The sequence below is a fragment of the Archocentrus centrarchus genome, chromosome 20, assembly GCF_007364275.1.
Source record: "Archocentrus centrarchus isolate MPI-CPG fArcCen1 chromosome 20, fArcCen1, whole genome shotgun sequence".
Taxonomy (NCBI): Eukaryota; Metazoa; Chordata; class Actinopteri; order Cichliformes; family Cichlidae; genus Archocentrus; species Archocentrus centrarchus.
Genome location: NC_044365.1, coordinates 25,050,364 through 25,065,666, shown reverse-complemented (window position 1 = coordinate 25,065,666; position 15,303 = coordinate 25,050,364). Strand labels below are relative to the sequence as shown.

Genomic DNA, 15,303 nt, shown 5'->3' with positions numbered 1-15,303 from the left:
CCCTTGACTCTTGTAATCTTTAGTTATAATGACAACTGAAAGCCGGTGAAAATGTAAAGAGTCCAAGAACAAGATGTCCTGTAATAAACATTTGGCATTTTGTCGCCACCATGTGGATTGCAGACGCTATAGCAAGAGTTACCAGACAAACCATAGTTTAAGAGGTCAGCGCTCTTACTGTATTACACAACAGTAAGTTATTTTAAACAGATCAAGTAGTGTACTTTAAGAGCTGGATGTCATAGTTAATGCGGGGAGGTGATATGTCTTCTTAATGGCTTACATTTAAACAAAATAATGATAGCACGTGGCAAAATTCAAAGCATAAAAATAGGAATATTAACCATCAAGAATAGCTTACTGCAAGAAGCAAATAATCCATCCATCCATCCATCCATCCATCCATCCATCCATTCGCTTCCGCACATCCTGTTAAGGGTCGCGGGGGGGCTGGAGCCTATCCCAGCTGTCATAGGGCGAATAAAATCTTCTAAAAGCATTATTATTATTTATGTTATCAAGTCATCTAAAGAAAAAAATAGATTCTTATTATATAATTACCATCCTTTGAGTCTGGCATCACTTAATTTTCAGAAATTTCAAGATTATTTGTGTTGTACTTGTATGATGAAACCCATCACCCACCTGTGAATAAAATAACTGAAATCAACACACAACCAACCACCCCAGAGACATGAGCTCTCCAGTGTGTGAGGGCCTCCATTAGATGCTCGGAACACCTCACCAATGAGACGCCAATGCAGCAGTGGAGTCTTTCTTCTTTAAAATCACTTACAGAGCGTCTCTTTAATTTAGGACCCATGGCAAACATTGACTGAATAAATAGCTCCATTTACTGCATAGATGGCACTGGACCAACAAAAGCACTAATCAAAGCAGAAATAGAAACCAGTGATGTGACATCATTAAGAAAGAACTAACTGACAAAGTGATAAAAAAAAAACTGGAACAATAAAAAAAGTGAACATTTCTTTCTGGTCTTTGGCTCCCTTATTTTTTCCACTGAGGCAGCTGCTTGGCAGAATGGAGATGCTGCCAAGAAGTGCTCTTTGCTGGTCACATACTGCGCCCCTGTTTTGAAAATCCCTAACAACAGACACCCACACCCACCTAAGCTCCACTACTGGAACAGTGCCATCTGAAGAGGGATCGCTGCGACTCAAACAGGAACAATGAATTTGTGGGTCTTTCTTTTGTTTTCTCGAGGTAACGTCTCCTTTACAGACACCATAAGAACACTAAGTGTTTGGCATGGTTGCATTTCAGTCTCGCAATATGTTTTCTTAAAGGTTGCGGTATACATTTCTAAAATGTTTCCTTCTTAATTTGCATTCAGTGCAGCAGATGATGAGCTCTAAAGTGAAAGTGTTATTATTGCTGTTTTGTATATTTTCATAGACAAGTAAAGGATCTGTGTACCAGACACAATATTACCGTATGCACAAAAAAAAAAAAAAATTGATTCAGCATGTGGGGATGGATCATTGATTTTATTGTTTGCACTCATCTCGACATTCTGTCAGGCACAGTGAGGAAACATGGCGGGTGGTGCCCGTATCCATGGATACGGGCAGGAGATGGCTGAGAGGTTGGAGGGGGTGGGGGCTGGTACAGAGGAGCCGAGTTGGCAGGGGTCCTGGCAGTTCCGCATTTTAATAGAGGTTCTTCTGCACGTAGGCGGCAATGTACTTGACGGCCAGCATGGTCTCCTCGCATGTGGGCTTGATCTGAGACTCGGGCAGCAGGAAGCCATAACGACCAGTGTCACGCAACTCGAAGGTGTAGGAATATTTCACTCCCAGGTCGTAGGCCCAGTCGTCAGAACCTCCAGCAGCGAGGTCTAAGGGCAGATGAGGACAGGGGGGGGAGATCACTGAGATGTGGATATTCTGACAACCTGGGACAGTCTGGATGTGTTTTTATACACATATTGCTTCAGGGGGGCAAAAAATAATCCTTTTGCTTGAAATGGCTGTGGCTCCTGATTGCCTTTTGTTGTCTCTAGAGGCCATATCTCTCAGTGGAGATGGGTGCATTGAGAATACACCGTAATGCATAATAACAGAGGTGGAAATAGACTACCAAGCTATCAATGAATATACCATCTTCCTGCAGGAATATTTGCTGTACTTACAGATAGTTGAAGCGCCGGGTCCGCTGGTGTAGCGTGTGCCATACAGACTACGCAGAGCAGCAGAGGCTCCCTCAGCGACCTCCAACTATAACACAAAATACAAGATCAGACTGAAATTGTGTGTTATTGTCTATAATAACATGATTTAGAAGTGGAAGACTTTTACATTAAAAATTCTGGATTTAAAGCAAACGGAGCTCAAACAGGAACGGCACAACCTTTAAAATGCAGCTGTTAGGTGTTATAAATATATGCCTTTCACCCTGCAGGCTTTCAGTAACATTTTTCCTGATATTATAGAAAGCAGTAAAAGCATCAGCGAGTTGCAGGAGGAAATGAAACCCCAAGAGAAACGCACAAGCAGGAAATGATATTTCAGGCCAGACTGATGAGTTATGACAGATCCCCGGAGTTCTTTTGTTCTGTAAAGTGTCAGAAGAGAGCCTAAATTACAAGTGAGTAATAGAGAGGCAGAGATGTGTGATCTGCCTCAGTTAGTGCGAGAGCTGGAGCAGGGGTGTGAGTGTTAACTGTGCAGCACCACGGACACCCCAGTGAGAGGTAAAAGAGCCATGAGAATGAGCAGTGTAAGCAGGGAGTAAATGATTTGCCGCAGCTAAGTGTGGCCCTTAGATAAGAGTAACATAGTAATGGGGCTGGGTAGAGTTCTTGGTTATATTTTATATTATATGATCTATTATTATAAAACTTTTCATTTGTTCGTATTCCATGAATGGAGTTAAAATCTCTCGATGATAAGGGAATAGCATACAGTCTGCCTCTGACTAAAATATTCTGGCATAGATGGAAATTTTTTTTTTTTTAGCATATGACAAATTTGCTGTTAGTTTAATTCATATAGAGTACAGTTATATTTAAAACTGATTATTAGAGGGGCCAGATTTGTCAAAAATATCTCCTGCTGATGCTGCTTGACCACTGCCCGCATTTGAAACTGTTATCATATATAATTATACATAGCCTGACTCTGAGGTAAGTTTTCTTACAATACTCACTACAATACTGAGGCACATGACGCTGACTTACCAGCTCACTGTGGTCTGCAGCTAGCTCATAGGTGTAGGAGTAGGGGAAGAGCAGCAGCTGAGAGTAGGAATGGATAGTGATGTAAGCCTTGATGATGGATTTATTCTTGCGGATGAAGTTAGCGACATTCTTGACTTCAATCTCAGATTCAACACTGGAGCCACAGAAAGTCTCGCTGCAAGGGTTGCTGGAAGCTCCAACGGCTGTAATGATCCAGAAAACCACAAATGAAAGTTTTTTTTTTTTTAAACTTTTAAAGTTGTAAAATAAAATAAAATAAAATAAAAAATCATGTGTACTTACTGCACCAGCCAGCGTCGAAGTTTCTGTTTGGATCGGTTCCTATGCAGCTGGTTCCAGAGTTCTTGGCGCGAGTTTTCCTCCACATCCTGTCCTAAAGTTCCCAAAGTACATACGACACATGTGCGTTAAACACATTCTTTAAGATAAACAGCAAATCATAGCTTCTTTTAAGCAGTTTAAGTTTGAGTTGATTATAACGTACGGTTGTGTGGGTGTATACGTAGCCATCAATGTTAAAGACGGGCAGAACGATGACATCCATCTGGTTGAGCAGGCTGGTCATCTGAGCATCACTGCCATAGGTGGACACTGAGGAAAAAAAAAAATAAATCAGTGATGTAATCAGTTATATCTGTTAGATGCAAATGCTTGCTGTGATCATCTGGGTGTCTTCCTTACCTCATTGACAAACCACTGGCAGAAAGCAGGAGAGATCCACTCTCTGGCATGGATACCGCAGTCCATGAAGATAGCAGGCTTGGTGGAGCTGGACTTCTTACCAATCTGTGGTAGGTAAAGAGAATTAGTTGCATGCAATTATAATATGAATTCCCTTAAATTCTTCAACATGGGGATTAATAAATCGATATACATTCAGTAAGCCTGATATACCTTGAGAACTGTCATGGGGCGGCCTTCATATGTTTCCAATCACTTCCGTGCTGATCAGTTCAGAATTGGAGGAAGAAATGGAGGTGATCCAGGACTCAATCTAAAATTATTAGGACAAATATGGAAATGATTGAAAATCAGAAAAGAAAATCAGCATTGAGATTGGGACTGATGTGGTTTTTGACTCTTACATCACTCCAGGTGTTGTACTTGGTGTAGCCGTGGGCTCTGGGAGAACCCTTGCTGTCAGCCTGGCTGTCAACAGCATCCTGAACATCCTGAATAAGGACCCTGAATAATTTAATTAAAACATATCATAATGCTGTGTGAAAAAATGTAAACCTGGGGTTCAAAATGTTTTAATATCATATCTATCTAGCAACCTACTCGTATTTCATGTTGCTCTGCTGCAGGATGGTGAACACCATGTCATGGTACATGGCAGGCACACGGATATCCACATCAGTGTTGGTAGTCACCAGCTCAGGGCTCTCTGGGCTCCAGAAGTCGAGCTGCAGATGGCAGCAAAGTCAAAGAGTTGAGCAGTGAAACATACGCGTGCCTGTATGTGTGAAAGCAGATAGGTACCTGAGTGCTAATAGCCAGTTCCTTAATGACTTTCACATGTTCATCAAGCACAGGCTTCAGACGCAGGACTTTATCACTATTTAAAAAAAGAAGGGGGAGAGACCACACATATAAATAACATCCACAAACACTTTGGCTGCATTCCTGCAGTTCCTTTAGTACACAGTAAAATTGTCTGCATGAGCCACAAACTTACAGAACATACAAATCTTATCCTCTATATGCCGTGTTATGATGCCATGTGGTATTACTAAAATCAAAATCAACATAAATCAGTTTGATTACATTACATTGAACCAGAATGTTGGCTTATATAGTACTTCCATTATTAGAACTTTGTCATTATTTTATATTTCTATTGTCACCACATATTGTAGTTGACAGGAATGCAGCTGTTTTAAGTGAATAAAAGTGTAAATTTACCCCTCAAAGCGAGTGACGTCAGCAAGGGCAAAAGCCACCAATCCGAAAAACAGGAAGACCTTCATGTTGGCAGTGAAGTTGACCTCACCTGTGGACAGCACTTATACCTCACAGCTTGCCGCTCATCCACCAATCCCAGTCTTTTATGCAACGATGTGTCACGTCCTCCCTAAAATATTCTCTGCTGTGCCAGTTATTTTTTTTGTAGGTGTCACATGGAAAAATGAGTGCATAGATGATGTATGGTCAATGATTAATAGATTCAAGAAGTGTTTGGGGGCAACTTTAAACCAAAGTCATTTGATTTGGATTCCTAACTGCAGAGTAACAGTTTTTATTAGAAGTGTTTTTTTTTTTTTAATGACACGCTTTCATGACTAATCAGGATGATCTGTCACTTCATACTGAGGTAATAAAAAAGATAAACCTTGGACTGTTTCATTTTATTTATTTATATTTTCATATTCACAAAATGTACACCTACACAGTATATATATAAAAAAAAATCTGTCAAGTTTAAATACCACAAAGAGAACCACCAAAGACTGACAATAATCTCCCAGCCTGGAGCGTTTACATAGCACTCTGATTTTGATAGCATGTCACTCCCAGACTTGGTAGTATTTCAGTCTTAATATGCAAACACATGAATTTTCACAAAGAGGACATAATTTGACAAAAAACATATACAGAAAACAGTTACTGATGTCAGATATGTTACATGGCATTTTGTAATACACTTCCAATTACTTCATGTATACAGTCATTGGCAGAGCATGCGTGGGTGGATTAGGACCTTTTTTTAATCACTGTTCCAACTTGTGAAATACCTGCTGAGAGCACAGAATAGTTATCACTAGACAACATAGTACTGCACTGAATCATTAAGGCACAATGCTGACATAATTCTGCAGAATGTGCATATTTTGTATAAATAATGGGATAAGCATTCAGTAGTTATGTATAATATTTACTAGCAGAACCATACTATATTAATACTGCTTCTTATTTTTCTTTTTTCCCCCTATTTTTTTGTGACACTCTCATTCATTTCACAGGCTTAGATGGGAAGAATTGCCAGCATGCTATGTGACATGGAATGTATATGAATAAATATCCTGCAGCTTAGCATTGTACACGGTAGTCTTTACAGATGAACATGTACACAGCATTACAGTCATTGTGCATGTTTCAGTGCTTAGTAATACAGTCGGGCATGGAGCAAAAAAAAGAAGCATGGAATGTCTCCACCTCAGCACTTTAACCACAAACTGAAAGAGTGGGGCGAGGTAAATTGTACCCTGTTTCTCTCTCTCTCTTTACTTCACATCGGAGGAGGCATTATTTTTGACCGTAAGGGTCAGCGCCTCCGAGGCACGAAAAGAGAGCGCGCTCATCTTGGAGCTAATGCTCGGGTGAGGCCCAGGACCTACACCCGGGGAGCAACACAGCAGACGCAGTAAGTTTTTGCGAAAGTTATGGCCCACAAAGCTGTACACAATAGGGTTAACACAGCTACTGAAGTAGGCAATGCAGATGGTGAAGGGGATGGCGGTGTCAATGATTTCCACGATGGCGCATTTCGTTACAAGCTTCAGTTGGGTGAGCACCTCCATAAAGTGGAATACTTGATGGGGAACCCAGCACAAGAAGAAGGCCAAGACGGCTGCCGCCAGCATGCGCAGTACCTCGTCATCGCGTGAGGAAGAGCTTTTCTGTATGTGTCTGGCGCCCAGCAGCGCCCGCCCTATGAGGCAATAACAGGTGAGGATGATGACGAAGGGCACCAGGAAACCCAGCAGGATCTTCATAAGGCTGCTGGCCAGACGGAGCTCTTCCAACCATATGGCATTTTCAATGGTGGGGTGCAGAATGCCACACACTGTAGTGTTGGCGTCTGAGATGTCGTGGAGATCCCTGATCACTACAGTAGGTATACTAAGCACAAAGGCAAAAAGCCAGATCACCACACAAGTGAGACGCGCGTACACCACAGTGCGGAAGCGCCGTGATCGCACCGGATGCACAATGGCCAGGTAACGATCGAGGCTGAGTGCCGTGAGGAAGAAGATGCTGGTGTACATGTTAAAAATCACCAGTCCTGCACTTGCCTTGCACAGGAATCCTCCAAAGGGCCAACGATACCCTGTGGCAGGGGAGGTTGCCCACATTGGTAGAGTGATGAGGAACGTGAGGTCAGACGCAGCAAGATTGAGGACGAAAATATTGGCCACTGTCTTAAGCTTCATGTAGCGGTAGATGACAGCCACCACCATACTGTTTCCGACAATGCCGATGACAAAAATACAGCCATAGACGATGGGTACCAGGGTGAAAATTATTTCATGGCTTCCAGACATGCCACATTTCAGTCCTATCCCTTTTGTTGATTCTGTCGTTAGATTTTGCATTTCCCTCCGGCTTTTTTTTTTTTTTGGGGGGGCACCAGATCCCAGCACCTTTAAATGGAGGGGCCCTGTCGGCAGGGTGCGTCTGTGGTGACTGATACAGGCCTTGGGAGAGGGCCGCAGTGAGTCCTATAAAAGAAACACAACAAAAAAATGTCACAGGCAGCGCAGGAGAGGAGCCATCATTATTGCTCGCATGGCCCATAAACGCTAATCCACACGAGCACCCATGAAAGTGCTCACTCTACACCAGCTCATTAAAGACCTGCACATTAAAGCCATCCTGACGCTTTATGTTATTTCTGTAAAATAAGAAGCCATGAAAAACAGATGTTGCATGTTATTCAATATTCCAAAAATGCCCTTTAAAAACGTCATTATTCAGACAGCCTGCATTCTGCCTTCTCCTTAAAATCGTCCCTCGGCTAATGAAGGGCAACAGTAAAACTGTACAGTGTTTATCAAATGCTCGGTCCATCTGGGTGGACTGTCAGCACCCGGAAGGAGAACATTTATGCCTTGTGCTATGACCTGAGTTAATGAAGGCCGCATGGCAAAGTGCGAGCTTGGATAACAACACCATTAAACACTAAAGCGCTGAGCGAGAAAAGGGGTTCGAGGCTCCAGTCACTGTAAAAGACACGTCACGTTTCAAACCCTCGGTGCGCTGAGATACATTGTACCCAGCATGAGAACTTCTAATCAGCACACACCTAAACAAACAGGACAGCAGGGATTCAGCTCTGTGGAAACTTTGCTCTGTGAGAAAATCAAACCTGCGTGCTGTGGAAAATTGGCCTCAGGGCTAATTTATTTATTTATTTATTTATTTTGGCTTGATTTGTACGAGCTTAGAGTGAAATGGGAATATAAAAAACAAATCCCCCTCCTTGTTGATCAGCTTTATGTTTAATAGAATAGCTTTGTGGGTGTCGTCTGTGGAGCTGATGTGATAACATTAGCAAAAGCCTCATACAGCAATATAGCTGAAAAGATTATACAAAATTGCACAAAAATTGTGGTTACAGTAAATCCAATCTGATGCTGAGGAAAACATACACTTAATTTAGAGCTCATAAGTGGGCGAATAAAATTATAAAGTCTTTTTAGAATGAGAAATTGACCCTTTTTTCTTGTTATACAGCTGTCGGGACAGAAATGGAATTCTTCTGATCAGCAGTTTCGCCAAACCGAGCAGGATTTTGCCACAAGGTGGCGTTCTAGCTTTAAGAGTTTACTCTTTACGTCTCACTGCTGACTCAGTACAGACGCAGTACATTTTAAGAGAAATACTACTGATGAATTCAGCCAAGGTGATGTTTTAAAAGCAGCTCCTGTAACATCTTATTATAGTTAAAGCTGCTGTGGACAACCTATTGTAGGAACTTTTAAAACCTCATCTGCACATCTACTGAGCTCAGACAGTCTGAGCCCCAGCAGCACAACTACTTTATCTCAGAATCAAAAGCTCCACATTTTCCAGCAGGTTTCAGTTGGGGAATTCTTTGGGGGAAAAAAAAAAAAGGTCTGCGTGCACTAAAGCAACAACCCTATCGGTTGCAGATGTGGGACTCTCGAGTGTGGAAGACCTGTGGGTGCCAAGGGCAACAGAATAATGAAATATCTCTGTGAATTTCCTGCACAGGCCCCAGTGTAACAGGTAGGGTAAAGCACCAACACAGATGTCGCAGCTTGGATTCAAAGTGCATGTGTTTTGTTCCTTAATGGTTGTAACAGTGAGCGACTGTAATATCAAACCCTGTAAAAAAAAAAAAAAAAAAAAAAAAAAAACAAACAAACAAAAAAAAAACAGGGCAACAAAATACTAGTTTCACTGTTTGGGGATTTGAAACCGTTAAAGGAAAATCTTGATACTTAGAAGATTTTTGACTACCACAAATGGACACTCTTTTACTATTAGTGATGCAGTATTAACAACCAGTATTTTTCCTTGAAGGGGATGACGATAGTAAGGCACTGTTTATACACCACTCTGCATGTAATCATTAGTTGTTATTAAGCTCTCTTCTACAGTGTGTCATTTATCCTGTTTCCCTCCCCTCACCCTCAGCTGGTTGCAGCAGATGGCTGCTCCTCCCTGAGCCTGGTTCTGCTGGAAGGTTCTTCCTGTTAAAAGGGAGTTTTTCCTTCCCAGTGTTGCCAAGTGTTTGCTCAGTTGTCATCTAATTGTTGGGGTTTTCTCTGTGTTATTGTATAGTCTTTACCTTACAATATAAAGCGCCTTGAGGTGACTGTTGTGATTTGTTGCTGTACAAATAGAATAGAATAGAATAGAATTGAATGTGTGGCGAGCTAAAATAAACAAGCCTGAATGTGCTGTGACGATATCTATAATAAAGATAAGGTGGTACAGTAAGACTTTGTCGAGCGAGCTGTAGCTCGAGGGAGATGGCACATTACTGAATGGCCACCATAAACTGGGTGAGCACAGACAGGAAGGTAAACAGCTCCTACACAAGGCCCGTGAGCAAGCTGCATCCTCTGAGAAAAGACAAAAGACTGCAAGTTCAGCTGGTTTTGCAAAAACAAAATGTTACATGAATGATAAAAATCAGGGTTTGCAGGAAGTTTGGGACATTTCTGCTCCCACAGCTCACTGGCTGACTCTGAGTAGCAAACCATTTCAATCCTATTTTGGGGCATTAAAAGTAGATTCATTCCCGCAAACGTCGGATTAAAAAGAAAAACAAAAAAAAAAACCCAACTAAAACAGGAAATTAAATTCTAGTTTGGATTAGAAATGTTGGGTTAAAATTGGGACAACAACATTCCCATCAACTGAGGATCCAGGGCTATCCAGGGCAGCTTGAGAACCTGGCTGCTCAGACGGAGCACCACATCTGGCCCGCCCATATGTAGAGCCACTAAAATGTGGGTTGATGGAGTTAATGATTTATTTCAGCCCACTACGAAGTGAGGTTCATCTCTGGATTCACGCCACCCCACCCCACTCCTCATTTCAACCCTGTTTGGTCGAAGGTTGCTCTGCAAAATGAGCACTTCCAACATTTGTGCATCCTGTATCTCTAAAGTCGTTATAGGAGTGCAGATTATACAAGCAAGTTAATTAAACCAACAGCGAGACCTGAACCTTTACACCTTGAAGGTTGAAGGTTAATACAAGGGTGTCTATTGTGTGGTGCACCTCAACCGTAGCCTCCTACAACTCACTTCTCCTTCGTCTCAGCTTACGGGTATTACTTCAGCTCATGAGGTTTCTTTAAGGAGGCAGCCTCCCTAATGCTGAGAAGAATCTCTTCATGCCAGTGGAAAAATTTAAAACGAAGAAATAGAGTAAAGCTCTCATTTAAAAATAGGCCAGAAATATAAAAATATAAAAAATAGTTTTTTTAATATGCATGTGAAATCATGTATATGTGACAATGTAGCAATGTCCATGAACTAATAAGGCCTTGACTTATGGCTTGCAGCTGGGCAGCTAATGGAAATATTGGCTCCAGAACGCAATGCCTACATTTTTTGTTTATATGAACTGAGCTTTCACGTGACTTAACAATTAAACAGCACAAACCTATGGCTGCACAGCTTCTATTCATTCCTGTACCATGTTTTTTAATTACACATAAACATAGCAGCCTATAAATCCCATTCTGTCCTACTTAGTTCCAGTTGTTTTTGGCAGTTCAGTAAGAAGAGAAGAAGAATTTCACGCAGAATGATAACACATGTGCCCTTGAATATGGAAACACTAGAGGGGGGGGGAAAGAAACTTGTAAAAACTTTGTGTTTGGCTTGAGAACATAAAGTGCTAAAGACTCGACAGGTCTGCAGCCTTTACTTTCTTCCTCAACTTCTTCATTATCACTTTATTTCCCTTCAGTAGTATTATCTTTTTTTCCTCACTCGCAAGCTGCAAAGCAGCTTTTTTCTGCTTGCTTTTCATTCTCACCTTTTTTAATGTGTGTTTTTGTGATTAAATTCCTTATAAGTGAGAATTTTCAAAGCGCACGGAGCTACTGTTTATCAGGAAGTGGATCAGATTTTCAGCAGGCGTAGAAGACCTGAGTGTGTGTAGACCAGATAATCACAGTTCTGGATTTTCTTCGCAGTCCTACTGCAGATCTACTGTAGTTGTTTTAAGGGCTCTAAAACACACCAGGATTTCACATAGACAGCATAAGCAGAAGCAAAGGTTGCACTGATTATTTGTAAATCCAGATGTTGCTGTATTTCTTTTTTTTTTTATATGTTCTTCACGCACATGCAGATTCTGAAAGTAATATTAGTAATGTTCCAACAAGCTAATATTTATAAAACCTCCAAAAAACACAACATTTCTAATTAGTTCTCTAATTTAATCGGTAGACCTCAAACTTTAAACTTATGAAACCTAAGACCTTAAAAATAAAAGTTGGTGATGAAACCATCTTCCCAAAAGTGAGGGTAATGTAAGATCTTACCTGTGGTGCTGAACCAGGAGATTGCTGATGCTTTACGAGCAGCACAGGCACAGAGATAGAGAGACCCCCACAGCGTTGCCACTGACTGCCTGATTTAAACTTAAACGGTGGAGGGGACGAGCAGGAATCCATCTGACAAACACAACCCTCCTCACCCACCACTGCTCTCTCTTCTCTCTCTGACACACACATACACACACATGCACTGCAATGATGAATGAGTTATACTGGAGCCAGTCAGCTAATATGTCCTGACCATCTCTGTCTCTCTCTTCTGGCCAACAGACTCTGCAGATACACAAACAACCAACACATAAGATCTTACACAATAGCACTCCTACCCCCCCCCCCCCCCCCCCCCCCCTCCACCCCCCCCCCCCCCCCCCCCCCCCCCCCCACTCCCCCAGCACTATCTCTCTCCTCTCCCTTAACGTCTGCTTTTAATCACCAACTTTTTTCTGTCTTATGAAATTGACAACTTTTTGCAGCTAGAGATGATTAAAGCGCCAAATCTAGGCCTGTTGCATAATCCTTTAAGGGTGTTCAATTCAGCGCTGCATTTTAACTGACTGCGGAAAATAATGGTCATAATCATAGATAGCACTTTGGTCAATTCTTACTTCAATATTTTGGCCACTTCTCTTCTTCCACTTATGTCAGCTCTCATTCTACGACACTTGTCCTCTGCGCAACATGAAGGGTATGGCCAGGCACTGATTATGACTGGGCCTGTCAACACACGTTATTAATAGATGCCACAAGATCCCCTTGAATGAGTATGCACTCGGGGCTCAAAAAGAGGGGGGGGAATCAGTGGGGTGGAGCCTGAGAGTTGGGATACTGCTGTTTTTCCACACTCCTTGCTGGGGTTCCTCAAAGCATTTCCTGCGTTTCAGCGTGTGATTCAGCTGTCATTCATTTGCCTCAGACTTTTTTTTTTTTTAAACATATGGAGCTATTGTTGCCATTGTGTAAATCTATGTGCAAGCACGCCACAGATCTTACAGTTCCACTTGGTCCAGCTGACTTTATTGAGGCAATAAGTACGATGAAAGTGACTTATTAAACTGTTACGTTCATACTGGATCAAAAAGAAAGAAAGCCTCAGGCATGAAAGTGAAAAAAAACTGCCTGCACATTTTACACTTGTGTAATCCAGCTGCATTAAGAAGGAATGTCTATTTTTAGGGATTGCACAAAACCATCAGACACAGCTTGGTGCTAAAGTGATTCATCTCTCCCTATTCTTTCTCAAGGTCTTGACAGGTGTTGAGAAGCAGGTCACATCCTCGCCTCTCCGCTGCAGCCCGTTGCAAATGTCACTGAAATGGATAAGTGATGGATGAGGCGATGTGGCAGCCACTCCCTAAATCCAAGCGGTGAAGAAAGTCACTGCCTGGGTTAAAGACAAACAAGGAAAGAAAGGAAAAACAAACACTTTGGGCCAAGTGGAAGTCCTGTTTGGTAGCTCACTCAGGTGTGACCCGGTCATTTGAGAATTATCACATTTACCAACGTTTTTATGGCAGGAAGCTCTTTTAAAGGTCACAAGGGGTCAAAAGGCAACAGGTGCAAAGGTCTGTAAAACATTTTGAAAATACGTGACGTGCGGCAAATGGCTCTTCTTTCTTTTTAACTGCCATTTTTCAGGAAGGGCAGGCTGCGGAGGAGAGTAACTCACTTTGCACAGCAACAGAGCCATTTACACCTCCAGGGGATTATGATCAGGCTCCATTATGTCTTCAATTACTACAAATGATAAGAATCATCCATTAGGTGAATGTTATCTTATTGTGTATCCTGTCACAGCAATGAGCATCTGTATGGTATCACTTTGTCCTCACACTCACGGTCTCGCGGCTACAAGAATTATCAACAGTCTATATCTGACCCTTGAGACCTCTCAGGAAGTCAGCAGAGAGTTATGTATCGAGCAAAGAATCCCTACACGTATTTTCCGCAAAACAAATAATTCTCAGTAGGGACAGGATGTTGTTGCAACACCCCACACTACAGCAATAATTTACACTCCCTGGGTACGAGCAGAACCAGATGTTGATTATTTTAAAACAGAAAATTAGAACAGATTAGAAGTGAAATGACATCATAAATGTTTTGGGACCTTTTTACAATGAATAGGGTGTGTTTAATTGAAGTTGGTGAATTAAAAAAGGTACAATTCCATGTCTAGACAGTGACCTCTTTAATTCACTCAGTAAATGCCTCAATATTTAATCCAAGATCATTACTAAGATATAGTTGTGCAACTTTTAGGAACCCATGCAACTATTGTAAAATCCAAGTAAATGCAGTTGTTTACTGAGTAATACATTGATTGGGGCTAGACAAGGCCAGAAAGAGGACAAGGCTTCATCTCAAGTACTCATACCCTGGAGGTGTGATCATGGGCGATGTTCTTGCTAATCAAATCACTCTAACAAGATTAGCTGTGTTAGCACTTAAGCTGCAGTAGAATGAATTGATGACTGAGGTAATTACTGGTAGCAGAGCACTGCGGGGAAAGAGATTTTTTACACCACAGCAACACAGGCAGTAAAATGCCAAACCAGTACATAGCCACCTGCTGAAGAAAGACAATACTCTGTGAGGTCTAAAGACAGAGCTCGGGCCGTAAAATGCACATGGGTGATAAAGTGGAGGAAAAAAAACCCAAACGACATAAGGTGTCTTAGTAAGAAAATGGTCCACATACCAGCAGAACAACTTAAATGCATCTTACTATTGATTCTAAAAGTTCTTAGGATAAAACTGATCGTTTCAGCACAAAAACCTTCATCAGGGACTAAAACAGAGTCTATGAACACGCTGGATCTTTTCACCAACAGGGACCTTCCACATATGGTGTTCCAGCAATAGAAAGCTTCCACCTGTGGTGAGAGCAGAATATCCCACCAATAAAGCTCCATCAATATGAAGAATCTTTAAAACATGAATGGATGCGAGAGCCGAAAAGGATAGAAACACCAAGCCCAAAAGCATTCACTAAATTCAGTCCAAATCAGACAAGAAAGAAAACACACGCAACCACAGACAACAGAAATGCTTCTTCAAAAGCAAATAAAGTTTAGAAAAAGGAAGTAAAATCAAAGTTGTCATTGAAACTAGGATATTTAATGGCCTCTAGTTTATAAATACAAAATAGTTTCCCCTTTTTTAAGACTTTTTGTCACCTCTTTGTGTTGAAAGAGGAATGTGGTCAGTTCCAAAGGCTTGGAGTGTAGATGGATTGCTATTATGGAAGTCCAGGTAGAGTCTTAATTTGCAACGATCCCTCATAAGAGAAGCAGCCTCAAACTAAACTACC

At 41.6% G+C, this 15,303-nt stretch overlaps 2 protein-coding genes across 3 annotated transcripts; both read right to left on the bottom strand.

Annotated features, from left to right (window-relative positions):
* Nucleotides 1-1,492: 1,492 nt before the first annotated feature.
* On the bottom strand, nucleotides 1,493-5,280 carry cpb1 (carboxypeptidase B1 (tissue)). The gene is given in 12 exon segments (XM_030756565.1): nucleotides 1,493-1,861; nucleotides 2,156-2,240; nucleotides 3,203-3,405; nucleotides 3,506-3,596; nucleotides 3,708-3,817; nucleotides 3,904-4,009; nucleotides 4,118-4,148; nucleotides 4,150-4,217; nucleotides 4,309-4,408; nucleotides 4,505-4,629; nucleotides 4,706-4,781; nucleotides 5,129-5,280. Coding segments are annotated over 12 exon segments (1,248 nt in total). The 5' UTR covers nucleotides 5,194-5,280; the 3' UTR covers nucleotides 1,493-1,673.
* A 279-nt stretch (nucleotides 5,281-5,559) lies between these two features.
* agtr1b (angiotensin II receptor, type 1b) lies at nucleotides 5,560-12,705 on the bottom strand. Of its 2 annotated transcripts, none has more exons than XM_030756736.1 (2): nucleotides 12,599-12,705; nucleotides 5,560-7,665 (listed from the first exon to the last, which is right to left on the bottom strand). In XM_030756736.1, the coding sequence occupies exon 2, from the start codon at nucleotides 7,537-7,539 to the stop codon at nucleotides 6,448-6,450; it is 1,092 nt and encodes a 363-aa protein (XP_030612596.1). In that variant the 5' UTR covers nucleotides 7,540-7,665; nucleotides 12,599-12,705; the 3' UTR covers nucleotides 5,560-6,447. The 2 variants fall into 2 exon arrangements, with proteins under 2 accessions (XP_030612596.1, XP_030612595.1); XM_030756735.1 differs by lacking the exon at nucleotides 12,599-12,705 and adding an exon at nucleotides 11,979-12,076.
* Between the last annotated feature and the right edge of the window lie 2,598 nt (nucleotides 12,706-15,303).

Bases quoted from the DNA above. Each gene is read 5' to 3' on its own strand.
- agtr1b (XM_030756736.1), bottom strand. From the start codon at position 7,539: ATGCAAAATCTAACGACAGAATCAACAAAAGGGATAGGACTGAAATGT.